Raw genomic sequence first — 18944 nt, 5'->3', positions numbered from 1 at the left:
ACTGGATTTAAAAATCTAGAAAACCATCTAGTTTAAATCCCATTTTATGGGAGAGAAAACTGACATCCAGAGAAGACTGCAACTTTTGAGTTAAGTGTGCTCCATCCTTTAGCTGTTTCAAGTTTTATCAGACTTGTGTTTCTCAAACTTCAGTGTATATCATAATCACCTAAAAGGCTTAATAAAACAAAGACTGCTGACCCCACTTCCTAGAGTTTTAGTATAGGAGATCTGAGGTAAGGAACAAAAATTTGTATTTCTAACAAAATCCCAGGTGATACTGATGCTTCTAGTCTGGGGGCAGAGGGGTGGCCGGGACATTTTTTAGAACTAATACATTAAGACTTAAGAGTCTGGGAGCTCCCTAAAGGTGTGTATATCTCAGAAAGATTTCGAGGCCTAAAGAAATGCTAGGGAGGGAGGAGCTAGCTACTTAATTCTTAGAGGTGAGATAGAGGATTAGTGAAAAATCTTTATTAACTTGCATGTACATAAATATAATAGACTACCAGTAACATCATAAATTATTAAATATAAAAATAAATAAATACATTATATATTTGGGATGCCAAATTAACTTCCTTCCTATCATAATTTAATATTTAGGGGAATGAACAACTGGAAATTAAGTTCTTTTTTAAAGAGATTAAAGAATAAAGGTCAAACTCCATGGCATTCTAGTCCCTGACTTCATTTCCTACAATATACCTTAGACCGGAGGCATTCCAAACAATTCACACTCTGTGGTGTGACTAAAACAGAGGCATTGCAGGTCAGACAGACATGCATTTCAATTTTAGCCATGCCACTTACTGGCAGCCACTCACGGTGCTAAATTGGTGCGATGATTCAGTAATTTGTTTCAATAACTTATTTTGACTATAAGCACAAGTACTACTCCTGTTTACTATCTACCATTCTTGTTTTCATATTATGTCTATCTGGACTGTTCTGAATTCCAATCTCCAACACAGACCACTTCCTACTGAATTGCTCTCAATAAACCCCTTTTCCCATGTTATCTTTAGGCAGTGCTGATCACCCCATTTGTGTGTTTCTACATAAACTTGTATATACATACTACTCACTTATTTTTCTTTTAAAGAATCATCTCTATTGAGTTATAATTTACATGCAACAAAATGTACCCATTTTAAGTACAGATTTTGATAAAAATCATACACCCATGTAACAGCCACTATACTATAATCAAGATTTAGAGTATATCAATCACCCCAAAGATTCTATTATACCTGCTCTCTCTCAATCTCCCCTGCCCCACCCTAGACAATTGTTTACCTTTCTGTCAATGTAGATCAAAATGATCATTTCTAGAATTCATGGAAATAGATAATAGTTTATACTCTGTGTCTGGTGTCTTCTGTTTAGTTTATACTTAGTTTATTATACTCTGTATCTGATGTCTTCTGCTCATCAGAATTTTTGATAATGTATTTTATTAAGGTTTAATTTACTTGCAATCAAATGAATCCATTGAAAGTACTCAATTTGATGAGTTTTGATAGCTGTGCACACCTAAGAAACAACCACTACAAAGTACAGGAGATTTCTATCATCTCCAAAAGATTCCTCATGCCCTATGCCAGCCAGCCATTTATACTATATGCAGTATAATCTTTAGTGTGTCTTCTATGACTCTGGGATTTATCCATGTTGTGTTTATCAATAGGTAATTCTTTGCATTACAGAATATTCTTTTACATGGAATTACCACATTGATGATCAATTCACCTGTTGGTCATTTGGGGTGTTCCAATTTGGGTTTACTGTGAATAAAGTTGGTATAAAAATTAGTGTGTGAAAATTTTTTTGTGAAAGATGTTTTCATTTCTTTTATGTAAATAACTATTAGTCAAACAGCTGAGTTGTTTAGTCAAAAACCTGTATGGTTTTCTCAGTAAAATAAAAGACACATTTTTCATTTTCAACAGTAACTTTATTTATCTGAATATTTTGAGTATGTTGGCTATCTCCCTTGTGGTATAATGTGGACTCATCTCAATTAATGTCTCAATTTGATCTCTATCAACTTTGACTGGTCTACCCAACAGTGGAGCATCATCCAGCAATAGATGTCCAGTACGAAACTTCACAAACCACTTCTGACATGTTCAGTCAGTCGCAGCACCTTCTCCATATACTGCACAAATCTTTTTTTGCGTTTCAGTTGAATTTTTACCTTTCTTGAAGTAATAAAGCATAATATGCCAAAATTGCTGCATATTTTCTTCCATCTTCAAATGGCCACACAAAAATTTGCCAATTTTGGTAAATTTTTTTAAGTGCACACTGATAGGACAGATCTCACAATACAATCTAACAAAATTGTTTTGAATGAAGTTAAAGACAACTAAGCACTACTAGAGGCATCCTACAGAAAAAACAAATGAACTTTTTGGCCAACCCAATATACAAGGCCTGTCCAGAAAATATCCAGCCATGTAATATGAAAACTAGAAAAATTTATTGAAGAAGATACAAGAAACACTGTACATATGATAATGACACCTCAGTTCCCTTCCAGGTAGGCCAAGTCCTGGGACCTCACACAGTTCTCCCAGTCACCATTAGCTGCCCTATCGTATTTTCCTGAATCTCAATGATAATCTGAAATCTCTTCCCTTTCAAAGTTGATTTTAACTTTGGAAAAAGCCAGAAGTCTTGGGGTGCCAAATGTGGGCTGTAGGCAGGCTGAGTCATCTGGGTGCTTTGATGGTTCACCAAAAAAATGGCAGAAAGCATGATGCATGAGCAGGCACACTGTCACGGCAAAGCTGCTAATCAACAGTTGCCCATAGCTGCAGTCTTCTGAATCATTCAAATATTTCTGTAGAGGAATGTTGAGGCTTCATGCAAAATTTGATGCAAATTTGTTGCTCTACTCACTCAATCATTTTTTACTGTGACAGCCACACAGTCAAAACACATACTCAGTACACATACTCACTCAAAGGTGTCTACTATTGCCACTGACCAGTACAGTGAAGCTGTCATTGTTCACACATGCATATTCCAGTACATTTCTTGGCTTTCAGGCTACATCAATGTTGTGTAACCTGTTGATAACAACAATGGTTGGACTTTTTCTGGACAGACCTAGTATTTTTAACTCTTGAAAAAACCACCAAACTTTAACAGGTTGGTTGTACCACTTTAAAATCCTGTTAGCAATGGATGAGAATTCTAGTTACTCTACATTCTCACCAGCCTTTGGGAATGCCAGATTTTTAAATTATATTCATTCTAATGGGTATGAAATAGTTATCTCATTATGGTGCTAATTTGAACATCCCTGATGACCATGTAGAGCATCTCTGCAAGTGTTTATTAGCCATTTCTTTTAAGTATCTTTTAAAATAGCCCATTTTCAAAAGTTTTGATTTTGTCTTATAAAGCTATACCCTTCCTTTCTCAGGTATACGTTATCTTCTCTCAATCTGTGGTTTGTCTTCTCATTTTCTCAGCAATCTTTCAAAGAGCAAAATTTAATTTTGGTGAAGTTTATCTTTTTTTTTTTGTTTATGGCTCAAATTTTCTGCATCCTATCTAAAAAAACCTTTGCCTTTCCTTCCCAAAGATGGTATAAATTTTCTATGTTTTCTACATTTTATAGTATAAGCTTTTATGTTAAGGTCTAAAACTTTTCTAATTAATTTTTTAGGCATGGTATAAAGACTGAAGTTCATTTTTTCTGTGTGGGTATCCAGTTGTTCTAGCACCATTTGTTGAAAAGGCTTCTTTTCCCAACTGAATTGCTTTGTCACCTTCTGGAAACTGAGTATATAACCGAGGGTCTATTTCTGATTTGTGTTTTCTTTGATTAACATGTCTGTTCTATGCCAATAACCACACTGTCTGGATTCTCTATCTTTGTAGTAAGCTCTAAAATCAGGTAATAAGTCCTCCAATGTTGTTTTTTAAAAATGTTAAGGCTGTTCTGGGTTCTTTGCCTTTCCATATAAATTCTGTAATCAGCTTGTCAGTTTTTATTTAAAAAAATATCATACTGGAATTTTCATTAGAATCCACAGATCAACTGAGAGCTGATATCTAAATATTATTGAGTCTTCCAATCCATTAACATGGTCTATCTCTCCATTTATTTAAGTGTTTTCATTTCTCTCAACAAGGTTTTATAACTTTCGATATACAGGGCTTTTATATATTTTATAAAATTTATCTTTAAAACACTGCATATTCTGAGATGCCAATGTAAATAGTATTTTTTAAATGTTTGATTTTCAGTTTCATTTCTGAAGAAAATGCAACTAAATTTTTAATAAGGACCCTATGATTAAAATTATACATATTATCACCAGTAGTTTTTACATTCCTTAAGATTTACTACATATATGATCATGTGATATATAAATAGAAAGAGCTTTACTTTGATTTTTCTAATTTATGTGCCTCATTTCTTCTGTTCTTAAACTGGTAAAAGTAGATGATCTTGCCTTATTCCCAATCTTATGGGGAAAGCAATCATATACATTAGATAGACTTTTCACATATGCCCTTCATCAAGATGAAGAAGTTGCCCTTGCCTATTACTTGAGTTTTTATGATGAACATATACTGAAATCTGTCAAATGATTTTCTGCAGCCACTGAAATCATATATTGGTTTTCCCTTTATTCTGATTATATGGTGAATTACACTGATTTACTTTTGAATCTTAAGTCAACCTTATACTATTTCTGAGATAAACCCTAATCAGAGCATAATCTTTCTTTTTATAGAGTACTGGATCCTATTTTAATATTATGTTAATGAATACTGCATCTGCATTCATAAAGGGTATTTATCTGTAATCTTTTTTTCTGTAAATGTCATTTGGTTTTGTTATCACAATACTGGCCTTGAAAAATAAGTTGGAAAGTATTTCCTACTTTGCTTTTTGTAAGAATTTGTGTAGAATTGGTATTTTTCTTCCTTAAATGTTTGATGATTCTTCCAATGATGTCATCTGGAGTTGGACTTTTCTTTGAGGGAAGGTTTTAAAAGTGATAAGTTCAACTTTGTTGATACAGGGCTATCAAAATTTTTCTATTTCTCCATGAATCCATATCGATAGTTTACATTTTTCTGAGAAAGGTTCCATTTCATCTAAGTTGCAGAATTTATTTGGTAGAAATTTGTTCATACTCTCTTGTTAGTCATTTAAAATCTACAGAATTGGTAGTAATAGCTATACTTTCAATACTAATATAGCCACGTGGTTCTCGTCTTTAAAAAACTCAATTTAGCTAGGTTTATGAAATGTATTGGGTTTTCCCCCCAAATAATCAGGTTTTGGTTTCACTGATTTGTATCTATTACTTGATTCCTTTTTCATTGATCCCCACTCTTAATTTTCTTTACTTTTATTTAACTTTGGGTTTAACTTGCTCTCCTTTATGCTAGCTTAAAAGCGGAAGCTTAGATCATTGATTTTAGACCTTTCTTCTCTAATAAGCACTTAAAATTATAAATTTCTCTATAAGCACAACTTTAGTGCCATCCCTTATCTTATCATGAAAAAAAAAATCACGAAAAGAAAAACCTCCGAAATAAGTCCTTCCCTAAATACCAATTAGCCCTGCCAGACTATATTAGGCTTTACACAGGGCAATTGTAGAGTACTTGTGTCTCAAACAAGGAAGCACTAAAATTTTGGAATAATAAAAATCACTGTAAGTCAGTACTTAGAAAAAGCATTTATAGTTAATTCAACACACACCCTTTCTTCTGCAACTTAAGAAAACAATATTCCACTAGAGTAAGTCTGAATACTAATACTACAATTGATATAAATATATTCAATTGCTTTCCCTACTGTACACTTATTTTTTCTTCTTTTTTAATTAGCTCAGGACACAAAACACACACCACACCCATGGCACTATTGTCAGAATGAAATTTTCCTCTATTTTAGGTACCAATTCTATACCTTGATAACACAAAACTTATTAAACTGATCTTACTAAATTACGATCCAAAGATTAATTTGCCAGGTTGCGCCACATATTTTTATTAATAAAGCTAGCCTAATTTAGTAACACAAATACATTTTAAAACACAAAAACAAATGCTCCAATTATAAGTTAGTTGGCTGTAACTTATCTTCATAAGAACTATGTATTTCTAGGGCAAACATCCACAGAATAATAATATACAAAATAAATAGTAGTTGTTAGTATTACTTATAACAAATACTTTACCAAATCAATTATAATTGCGTTTTTACCAAGTATGAATTTTCTAACTTAAATGTAACTAGTAATCAGTAGTCTGCAATGAAAACAAAACAAACAAAAAACAAATTCTTTGGGACAAGAGACTTAAATTTGAGCACTATACCAGCTCTGCCACTTACTAACTAGGTAACTTACATAAATCATTCTAATCCAACATTAGTTTTCTTATCTATGAGGTAGGGACAATAAGAGCACCTAAATTATATGGTTGTTGTAAGGATTAAATGAGATATTTTATGTAATAGCACCATTTAACATACTTGTCTGACATACTGAATGAGCTCGCAAACTAAATCTAATACTTCTATTTAAAACTTCGCAAGAAGGGTAAAGAACAAAAACGTAGTCATAGATGAGAGGCCATTTAGGAGTAATATCATAGAAATAAGAGCATAGTAAAATATCATACTTACCTTTGAAAACCCTGCTTCCCAGGAAAAATGGAGCAATAAGTAATGCTAGTGGACAAGTAGGTTCACTCAATTTGCTAATGTGAATACTCAATATAAATCTTGACATAATTAATATGAAAGTGAAAATGCACATAGATTCTGATAGTGCTGAGCTGTACAGATTATGCCTGCCTAATCTATAACGGGTGGGGCCTCCATGTCATTCACTTCATTTCTGGCCTTCCATTCAAATTCTCAATGGACAAATATCCATAGTTCACTGAAAAATCTAGAGGATATTCTAGTGTCTAAAAATTATAGCTTATTTTCAAGTTACCATTTTAATCAAAATGCCAAGTTTATGATAAACTGACAACCCAACAGTATTCAAAAGTATTAATAAAAGAGAGTGTATGTAAATTGTGTGACTAAACCTGTGCTGCTCTATATCGTGATTCACTAGTAAAGGGAAAGATACACAGACATGCTTTACCTTATCAAATGTACTATTTAACTTTGCTCTCTCCCAACTGTAAAGTTCCGAGAATAATTGCTAACTTCTCTTTAAAAAAATTTTTTAAACTTACATCCTTTATTATATTTTTTCCATTACCATTTAGTCCCCTTATACCTTCCTGCCCCCAGCAATCACCACCCTGTTGTCTTTAAAATCAAATTAAAATTTTTTTTAAATTTGATTTTAGAGACAGAAGAAAGGAGGAGAGGAAGGGAGGGGGAGAATGGGAGAACATCGATTTGTTGTTCCATTTATTTATGCATTCATTGGTTGCTTCTCTTATTATGTGCCCTAAATGGGGATTGAACCCTCAAACCTTGGCATATTGTGAGGACGCTCTAATCAACTGAGCTACTGAATCAGGGTCTAAGTAAAGATACATGCCTGAGAGCAAAGAAAGGTGCTTCGGAGAAAGCTTCAGAGAGAGCCTGCTGCTTAATTTCTCAAATACACATTTCTTATGTAATTTGTTCCAACTTAACCCATTATGCAAAAACACAATTTTCATGTCCTAGTTCAGCAAAAATTCCATGGGATTTAAACAGAGTAATAGTTAATTGAGGTCAGCTATAAAAACAAATCCTTAAACACTTGCTTCAAAATAATGTAATATGTACTTTACACGTGGAAATTAAATGACATGAACTTTAAAGCTCTACCATTAAATCCTTTTAACTTTCAAAACAAGGTCTTCCCAAAACAAATGTTCTAAAACTTCTGGTAAAGAAGTCTAGGACTACATGGTACTTAAAACAGTAAAAGGGAGACAGGAGTTGAGAGAGAAGTACAGGAAAGAGGGGAGGGGATCTCTTACTGTACTTTCTAGTCTGTTCTCCCTGGCTATTCAATAGAATTGTCTTTTGAGATGCTTTAAGACAGTGTGTTCAGATTGTATATAACCCAAACCTACCAAACTGGAATCTTTGGGGATAAAGAACCAGATATGTACATTTTTTAAAAAAATCCTATAGTGATTAAAATGCAAGGCCAGCCAGGTTGAGAACTATGCAACAGGCAGGCTACTATTTAGGTTTTTAAAAAATACCTTGATCTGCTGTCTTCGTAGCATGGCAAGTTCTCTCATGTCTCGGAATGGCTGCAGTAAATACTGATAGAGTTCAGTTGTGGCTTCTGCAAGGCTGCTGTAGGCTTCATCCTCCATCTGATACAAGTCCAGAAGCTCCACCATGCTCTCTGTATTCTTGTGCTTATCCAAGAGCTGTGGAACAAGAAAGTTTCACTACAAAGAAACCTGATAAAAACCTATAAATACTTGCTTTTGATCCCTTTCAGGAGGACCTGGGAACCCTAAAACACAGAAGCAAGAGGGAACAAAAAGTACTGATTTCTTTTTACCACTCTATGCCTCAGGTGTCTTATTATTCAAGATCACTGCCTCAATCATCCTTTTCAAACTTTTACCATATTACTCCTGTTCTCTGTATTTGCTAGGACTCCATACTATTTATTTGTCTAGTTAGCTCTTTAAAATATGTTCCCACCATCTAGTACCTTTCTCCATATTTATAAAAAAATTTTATTGCTAATCTACAAAGTAGTAACTCTTACCGATATTATTTTACTCATGTCTCCATATCTTCTTGCCACTCCTTTCCTCCTCCCAATTTGGAACTGAATTAACTTTCTTCAAATTCATGCCTATTACTTCCTTAAAAATCTAGGTTTAAAAAGAAATCCTCAACTCTACTGAAGAGTTTAAGACTGACTATAACAGATGTGTATAACTCTTACTTTGCATAACTTGGCACACATGTATGTATCTATGCATGTATGTGTATTTATATATTCACTCATTCCTAAACAAATATTGACTGGGCATGTAACATGTTAGGCACTGGGCTAGGTGCTGGGGATACAAAAACATGGTCCCTCTCCTCACAGAGTTTACAGTGCAGCACTATTTAAAAACATTACAAACAGTAATACATGTAATGAAGATTATTTTATGTTTTGAAAGTATAAAAGTAACACAATGAAACAATGGGTGCCATAAGAAAGAATAGGAGGTGGGGAGGTGATGTTACATAAACTGTGACCTATAATACTTTAGAGTAAGCACAAGTCTGTCCAAGAAAGCTTAAGCTGAAATTTAAAGGACCTCTAAAAGAACCATGTAGCAAAAAAATATTTTATATACTTATTCTTCGTGTCCACTTACTTGGTGACAGTGTCATCTGCCCAGGGGCACAAAATGTTGCTTTATTTTCTCATACCTAAAATTTCCACTATTATCTTCCTTCTCCAACTTCTTGCTTTGGCTATCACATTTTGTAACATACATTATTATGCTGAATCTATACTTTGGATTCACTTCCTGCCCAGATTCTTGGACCAAAGTCCAGCAGTACCTGGGCATTTAGTATTCTGCCTACTCCATCAGTAATCATCAATAACTGGAAGAAGGGAAAGCCCTGAGTTTAAATTTATGGCTTTTAGCTTGGGGAGAGTTCCCAGTGGCTCCTGAAGGAATAAAGGAGTACAGCTACAACACAGAAAAGGGACCCACAGCCTTGGTGGCATGAAGAGAATCAGAGAACAGAGCTGGGGAGCAATCATAGCAGCTACAAAGTACTTAACAGGAAAATACTGAATAGGAAAAAAGCCAAAGGAGAAAAATGTTAAATATGTACATAAATAAACTAAAACCTCAGGCTGATTACTAAAACTATGATACACAGGACAGGCTCAAAGCACTGCAGCTAAACATAAAATCTTAATATTTTAGCTGCTGCCCTTGGGAAGGTAGGCAGATTTTGCAGTTTTGAACTAATTAAATAAACTGCTAAAGCTAAAACAAAGCTGTAAAAATCAACACCTGCTGGAGGAATATAACACAGTCCAGAGGCTCTGCAAGGTATCATTTATAACATCCAGAATACAATCCCAATTAGCAGATCTATAAAGAAATAGGAAACAAAACTCAATTCTCAAAGGGCAATGGATGGAGACCAATTGCAAGATGAAACAAATCTGGATTTAGCAAAGATTTTAAAGCAGTTTCTAAAATAATGCTAATGGCTAGAAAGGGAATATGGTCATAAAGAATAAACATATAGAAAATTCTCAAAAAAGAAACAAATACCTGAATTTAAAAAAAATGTTTGCTTGATGGGTATAAAGTATAGTAGTAAAGACAAAAAGAGTCAGTGATATTGAAGATAGACTAAGGAAAAGTATCCAATTTGAAAAAGAACAAAAAAGGGAAAAAAAGTCTCAAGGATCCCTGGGACAATACTAAAAGGTTTAAGATACATTTAGTTGGAGTTCAAGAGGAAAAAAAGGGACAAAAAAAATTTCAGAAAGTAATGGCCAAAAAACCCCCAAGTTTAGTGAAAGGTATCTATTTATATATTCCAGAAGATCTGAGAATCCCAAGCAGTAATCCAAGACTAGGCTCAAACTACTGAAAATCAAAGATGAAAGAGAAAATCTTAAAAACAACCAGAGAAAAATAACAACACATAAAGAGGAACAAACATACATATGCATGATGACTTTGAATCAGAAATGATGGAGAAGAACAGTGGTGTGTCATCTTACAGTTGAGAAGAAAAAAAGTCAATCAAGAATTCCATTCCCAAAACAATATACCCTTCAAGAATAAAGACAAAGTAGACATATTTCCAGATAAACAAAAACTAAGAGAACTCATCATCAATGGACTGACACTTTAAGAATTTTTTTTATGTTGTTCAGGTTGAAGGGACATATTATAGATGTAAACTTGAACTTTCAAAAAGAGAATCAGTAATATTAGAAGTGGTAAATGAGGAAATATAAAAGCCTATTTTCCTCTTCATTTCTATAAAATGCATGAGTGTTTAAAGCAAACATTTTAATACTATACTGTGGGATTAATAATGTATGTGACTATAATACATACGACACTTATACCTTATAGGATGGGGTTAGAGATGGACCTGTATGGACACACAGGTTCTTATGTTTAATATAATGTGGTATAATATTAACTTTAATAAGTATGGTATAATCTCTATGGCAACCACTAAAAGAATAATAATGCAAAGTATAACTATGAAATCAACAGATTAAACTGTAAAATATAGTAAATGAACCTAAAAGGTAAGAAATAAAAATCAGAGAATACAAACAGAAAACAGGCCTAAATGTAAACTTGTCAAAAATTACATTAAATGTAAATTGACTAAAATACTAATTTAAAGCTAGAAAGTACCAAAATGAATAAAAAAGCGAGGCCCAAGAGAGAAGAAAAGTAGAAAGCAAACAGTAAAGCATAAAAAGGATGGAGGGACTATATTAATTTTCTACATGTAGATTTCAAGGTACAGACTATTACCAGAGATAATGCAGAATATTCCATAATGACTAAGAGTCAATTCATGGGGAAAACAACAATCATAAATGTGTGTATACTTAATAACAGAGCTTCAAAACACATGCTACAGAATGGACAAAAATAAAGAAAAAAGTCAATAGAGTTGGAGATATTACCACTCCTCTCTCAGCAACGGACAGAACTGGGAAAAAATTAAGTAAAAACAAAGATGTGAGTAACACCATCGACCATCTTAACCTAATATATTCTTTTTAAGTGCATATGTTATATAATACCCAGACAAACCATATGCTAAGGCCATAAAACAAACTTCAAAACTTTTAAAGAACTGAAATACAGTGCATGTTTTTCTGAAAACAGTGGAATTTTAAAAAATCCACAAGTCAAAAGAATGAATCAGAAGAGATATTAAGAAAATATTTTGAACTGATTACTAATGAAAATACAACCTATCAAAATTCATAGGACAGTTTCTCGTCCATCAGGTAAGGAGCTTGGAAATCATTAGTCCCACCCACATTAACAACAAAGTGGCCCTGACTGGTGTGGCTCAGTAGTTTGGGCATTGGCCTGCAAACCGGAAAGTTGCCAGTTCAATTCCCAATCAGGGCACATGCCTGGGTTGCAGGCCCGGTCCCAGGCTGGGGGTGTAAGAGAGGCAGCCAATCAAGTTTCTCTTGCACATGGATGTTTCTCTCTTTCCTTTCCGCTGTAAAAATAAGTAAAAAATTTTTTTTTAAAGAACAAAGTTAATCAAACTGATAATCAACAAACCCTCTTAGATCTATCAAAGAATTGAGGTCACAGGGCAAACTGCTTCTCCTGTAATTGGCAAGATACATGGACATAGAGAATCACAACTTACTGGGGTAGAAGCAAAATAACAGGAACCTCTGTGGGAACCAATACTGGGGTAGGGAAACCTAAACTGTAATTGTTAAATTGTTAGTGTCTCACTGTTAACTGGTTTGAAAGTTAAACACTCCAGGAGTTGTGGTGGGGGTTTGGGTAGGCTATACTTGTTTTGAGTTTTACCCCCATTAGCTCTACCAAATTCTCACAGTGAAACTAGAGGAAAACCTCCTTACTCAGGAAGTAATGGCCAAAAAACTTCTGACAGGGTAAGAGATAAAGCAGCCATTTTGAAATGTACATGGGGCAATCTGTTCTTAACAAGGCTTGCCCTCCAGAGAAACTATTTCACCGGAGACTAACTGACCTAAGGGAAGAGGAATGCCCAACTCTGGACCTCCCTAGCCTTTCTGTCTCTCCTATGGGGTAAGGCCGGCAGAGGGGACTGAGAAGACAACCCAAGGGAATGGGTGCACAAAAAGACTGAAATGTAATCACAGAGCTATAATTAGCACCTCCCTATGCCCCCCAATACCTAACCACTACACCAAAAGGACTACAGTGTAACAGCACAATATAAACTAAAAAACTCCATGTCTTAGAACTTATTTAAAAAGTAACTAGGGAAACCAAAACAACAGGGGAGATAAAAACAAACACACCAAAGGAAATGTTAGCCTGTGACACCTACAGCTATTGCCTAGAGTAATACAGTCTACCTCTAACCAGATAAACAAAACCTCACACTAAAAGCTCCTTCTACCCAGTACATCATATTCAGTTTTCAATTTAAAGAATTACAAGGCATATTTAAAAGCATAATTTGAAGAGAGAGTGCAAGCATCAGAACCAGACTTAGATATAACTGGGATGTAGAAATTATCAGACCAGGAATTTAAAAGAATTATGATTAATATGCTAAGGGATCTAATGGAAAAAATAGACAACATGCAAGAACAGAAGTAATATAAGCACAGAGTTGGGAATACTAAGAAAAATCAAAGGGATATGCTGGAAATAAAAAACACTGTAAGAGAAATTTAAAAATGCCTCTGATGGGCTATCGTTAGATTGCAAACAAGCAAAGGAATAAAATCTGTATGCTTGAAGAAATGGCAACAGAAACTTCCAAAACTGAAATACCAGGAGAAGAATAAAAAAAAATATTCAAGAAGCATGGGACAATTACCTATACAAAGATAAGAATTACCCAAAACTTCCCTTTAGAAACCATGCCAGCAAGAGTAAAGTGAAACTAGTTTTGAAAGGAAAAACCTCACCAATCTACAATTCTGTATCCAGCAAAATTATTTTCAAACTGAAGGAAAAATAAAGACTTCCTAGACAAACATAAACCAAGAAAATTTATGGTCAGTAGACCTGTCTTGCAAGAAACGTTAAAAGAAATTGGTCAGAAAGAAGGAAGATGCAATAGATAAGAAACTTTAATCTAGATAAAAAAGAAAGAACATTAGAGAAGTAAATAAAGGTAGAACAACACATTTTCTTATTATTTTTAACAAATCTAACAGATAATAGTTCTTTTAAAATAGCGCCATATGCACTGAATGACTATAGCTTATTAATAAATTAAATGAATCACAGCAATGTGAAAAAAGGACAGGAGAGAAGAATCAGGAATACACTTACAAAGTTACTTGGCACTATTGGGTTGGCCAAAAAGTTCCTTTGTTTTTCTCCGTAAGATGGCAACTGCAGTGCTTAGTTGTCTTTAACTTAATTTGAAACAATTTTGTTAGACTGTACTGTGACAGCTGTCATATCAGTGTGCATTTAAAAAAAAATCAGAATTGGTGATTTTTTGTGTAGTCATTTTAATGCTGAAAATGGAAGAAAACAAGCAACATTTTCAGCATATGCTTTATTTCAAGAAAGGTAAAAACACAAAAGAAATGCAAAAAAGATTTATGCAGTGTATAAAGAGGGTACTGTGACTGATGAAATGTGTCCGAGTGGTTTGCAAGGTTTTGTGCTAGAGATTTCTCACTGGATGATGCTCCAGTCAGGTAGACCAGTGGAAGGTGATAGTGATCAAATGGAGACATTGAAGAACAATCAACATTATAACACATGGAAGATAGCCAATATACTAAAAAATCAAGTATTTTGTGCCACTTTGCTTATTTTAATTCCTTTGACTTTTGGGTTCCACATAAATTAAGCAAAAAATAAATAAACAAAATACACCTTTGTGACCATATTTCCACATGTAATTCTCTAATTAAACGTAAGAAAACATTGCGTTTTTAAAACAAATTGTGACGGGTGATGAAAGTGGATACTTTACAATAATGTGGGAGAAAGAGATCATGGGGCAAGTGAAATGGACCAGCAGCAACCACACCAAAGGCTGGTCTTCACCCAAAGAAGGTGATGTTGTGTACATGGTGGGATTAGAAGGGATTTCTCTATTATGAACTCCTTCCGGAAAACCAAATGATTAATTCCAACAAGTACTGCTTCCAATTAGACCAACTAAAAGCAGCACTCAACAAAAATGTCCAGAATTAGTCAACAGAAAACGTATAATCTTCCATCAGGGTAACCTAAGACCATGTATCTCTTTGAGGACCAGACAATAACTGTTATAGGTTGGCTGGGAAGTTCTGATTCATCCACCATCTTCACCAGACATTGCACCTTTGGGTTTCTATTCTTTTGGTGTTCACAAAATTATCTTAATGGAAGAAATTCCAATTCCCTGGAAGACTGCAAGATGTACTTGGAACAGTTCTTTGATCAAAAAGATAAAAAGTTTTGGGAAGATGGATTAATGAAGTTGACTGAAAGATGAAAAAAGATAATGGGACAAAATGGTGAATATGTTGTTCAATAAGGTTATTGTGAAAAAAAAATGTGTCCTTTTACTCTAAAACCAAATAAATTTTTTGGTCAACCAAACACATGTGAAGTGCTACAGTATTATTTGAAAGAAAACGTGGATTAATTGCAAATATATACTGCAAACTCAAGGGCAACCACTAAAAATATAACTGATATGTTAAATAAGAAAAAATAATATAAAATGGTTGATTAAAACCAACAGCAGAAAAAGAGTGTAAGAAAAACAAAGACAAAAAATGAGGCAATGACTAGAAAATAAGTATGGCAGATATTAATCCAACTCTATCAATAATCACTTTAAACATCAATGGCCTAAATATACCAATTAAAAGACAGAGACTGTCAGAGTGGATATAAAAACAAGATCCAAATATCTGCTATTTAGAAGAAACTCACTTAAATATAAAGACACATATAGATTAAAAGTAAAGAAATGAAGAAAGACAAACCATGCTAACATTAATCAGAAGAGAGTTGGAGTAGTTTTAACAATTTCATACAAAGCCAACTCCGTAGCAGAAAACATCAGCAGGACAGAGAGGAGCATTATGTAGTAATAAAAAGGTTAATTCTTCAAGAAGACATAATAATCCTTAACATGTATGTGCATCAAAATACCTTAGGTGAAAACTGACAAAGATGGACACGTAAGTGGATACACTTTGCCTCCTTGCACAACCAAAAGTATGACAACAAATTTAAAACCAAAAAATAACTAGAACTGACAGAAAATCAAACTGTATGGAGTCCAACAACCAAGGAGTTAAAGAATAATCATTCATCTAGACCAGTAGGAGGGATGGAGACGGGCAGTGGCAAGGTGTCAGCTGGAGGACCAGCAGGTCCACATTTGCGTGCGGATAAACTGGGAGGAACAACTGGGGAGCAAGACAGACCTCTCAACCCAGTGTTCTAGCAAGGAGAAATAAAGCCCCAAAACCTCAGAGTGAAAAAACCTATGGGGGTTGACGCAGCAGCAGAAACTTCCAGCCTCACAGGAGAGTCTGTTGGAGAGACCCACAAGTTCCTAGAATGTACACAAACCCACCTACCCCGGAATCAGCACCAGAAGGGCCGAATTTGCTTGTGGGTAGCAGGGGAAGTGACTGAAAGCTGGCCAAGAGCTGAGGCAGGAGCATTGTTCCCTCTCAGATGCCTCCCAGACATAAAGCACCACAACAAAGCAACCAGGGTCCCTGGCGAATACCTAAGGCTCCACCCCTTACTACCTAACAGGCACACCAACACAAAAAAATATGGCCCAAATGAAAGAACAGATCAAATCTCCAGAACCAACACAACTAAGTGATGAAGTGATAGAACCTATCAGATGCATAGTTCAAAACACTGGTAATCAGGATGCTCCCAGAAATGGTTGAGTATGGTCACAAAATAGAGGAGAAAGTGAAGCCTATGAAGAGTGAAATAAAAGAAAATATACAGGGAACCAACACTGAAGGGAAGGAACCAGGACTCACATCAACAGTTTGGAGCAGAAGGAAGAAACACTTAACCAGAACAAAATGATGAAACAAGGATTCAAATGAGGAGAGGCTTAGGAACCTCTGGGACAACTTTAAATGTTCCAACATCCACATCATAGGGGTGTCAGAAGGAGAACAGGAAGAGCAAGAAATTGAAACCTTACTGAAAACATAATGAAGGAGAACTTCCCTAGCCTAACAAAAGAAACAGACTTCCAGGAAATTCAGGAAGCTCAGAGAGTTCCAAAGAAGCACATACCAAGGTACTTCCTAATTACATCACCCAAGATTAAAGATAAGGAGAGAATCTCCTTAAAAGCAGCAAGAGATAAGCAGACACTTATCTACAAAGGAGTTCCCATAAGACTGTCAGCTGATTTCTCAAAAGAAACCTTGCAGGCAAGAAGGGGCTGGAAAGAAGTATTCCAGGTCATGAAAGGCAAGGACCTACATCCAAGATTGCTGTATTCAGCAAAGCTTTCATTTAGAATGGAAGGGCAGATAAAGTGCTTCCCAGATAAGGTCAAGTTCAAGGAGTTCATCATCACCAAGCCCTTACTATATGAAACGTTAAAGGGACTTACCTAAGAAAAAGATAAAAAATACAAACAGTAAAATGACAACAAACTCACAACTATCAACAACTGAACCTAAAAAACAAAAACAAAAACAAACTAAGCAAACAGCTAGAACAGGAACAGAATCACAGGAATAGAGATCACATGGAGGGTTATCAGCGGGGAAGGGGAGGGGGGAGAATGAGGAAAAGGTACAGTGAATAAGAAGCATAATTTCTGAGTAAAAAATAGGGGGCGTTAAGAACAGGAGGGGAAATGGAGAAGCCAAAGAACTTATATGTATGATCTATGGACATGAACTAGGGTGGGGGAATGATGATAGGAACAGGAGTGAACAAAGGGGAGAAAAAAATGGGACAACTGTAATAGCATAATCAATAAAGTATATTAAAAATAAAGAAAAAGAAAACTGATATAACTGTAAGAAAAGGATAAATCCACTATTACAGGTGGAGACTTCAAGACCCCACTATTAGTAATGGACAGATGTAAGAGGTAGAAAATAAGTAAGGATACAGTTGAACTGACTAGCAATAGCAATCAACTGTATATAACTGACATCTATTACTTTATCCAACAATAGCAGAATACACGTTCTTCTGAAGTTCACATGAACATCCACCAAAGTAGACCACATTATGAGCCATAAAGTCCTTTAAAAATTTTTTAAAAACTATACAAAATATACTCTCAATACTACAATGGTATTACACTAGAAATCATTAACAAAGATTCCTGGAAAGACCCCCAAATACTTGAAGAATAAACAACGCACTTTTAAATGATACATTGGTCAAAAAAAAGTAGAGATTAAAAATATTGTCAACTAAATGAAATGAAAGCAACTTTAAAAAAAAATTGGGATGCAGTAAAAACAGTACTTAAAGGAATACTGATAGCACTGAAAGCCTATGTTAGGGAAAAAGAAGTTTAAAAAATAATCTTTCAACTTAAGAAATTAGAAAAAGTGAACTAAATTCAAAGAAAGTGAAAGAATGAAATAAAATTAGAGCATAAATCAATGGATTTGTAGAAAAGAAATTAATAGGAAAAAAATCAATAAAACCAAAAAGTCTTGTTCTCTGAAAAAATTAATAAAACTGACAAAACTCTAGCATGGTTATCAGCAAGAGAGAGAAGACACAAATTACTAATATATGACATGAAAAAAGGGATATTGTTACTGACCCCACGGACATTAAAAGGATAATAAAGGAATATTACAAACAACGCTATGCTCTCAAATTTGACAACTTAAATGAAATGGACCAATTCCCTAAAAGGTAAAATCTAACAAAGCTCAAACAAGAATGGATGATTTGAACAGGCCTAAATCTATTTAAGAAACTAAATCAATAATTAATAACCTTTCAAAATAGAAAGCATTAGGCCCAGGTGTTTCACTGGTGAATTCTACCAAGCGTTTAAGGAAGAAATTATGCCAATTTTCTATAATCTTTCAAGAAAACATAAAGAGAGGGAATACTTTCTAGCTCATTCTATTAGGCCAGCATTGACCTAACACCAAAACTAAAGACATTACAAGAAAGGAAACTACACATCAACATCTTTCATGAACAAAGATGCAAAAAATGCCCAATAAAATACTAGCAAATTACATCCAACAGTGTATAAAAACAATTATATATCACAACTAAAT

The 18944-nt window shown here is 34.5% G+C and overlaps 1 protein-coding gene across 2 annotated transcripts in view; it reads right to left on the bottom strand.

Annotated features, from left to right (window-relative positions):
- JMY (junction mediating and regulatory protein, p53 cofactor) overlaps window positions 1-18944 on the bottom strand; it is a 101868-nt gene that overhangs the window by 57232 nt on the left and 25692 nt on the right. For both annotated transcript variants that reach the window (XM_036020457.1, XM_028507524.2), the window contains exon 2: window positions 8212-8385. In XM_036020457.1, the coding sequence (XP_035876350.1) occupies window positions 8212-8385 (174 nt within the window). The remainder of the gene's footprint in view (window positions 1-8211; window positions 8386-18944) is intronic.

This window comes from Phyllostomus discolor, chromosome 3, assembly GCF_004126475.2.
Source record: "Phyllostomus discolor isolate MPI-MPIP mPhyDis1 chromosome 3, mPhyDis1.pri.v3, whole genome shotgun sequence".
Classification (NCBI taxonomy): Eukaryota; Metazoa; Chordata; class Mammalia; order Chiroptera; family Phyllostomidae; genus Phyllostomus; species Phyllostomus discolor.
The sequence above is the reverse complement of the archived record's forward strand: the minus strand, read 5'-3'. Positions and strand labels throughout refer to the sequence as shown.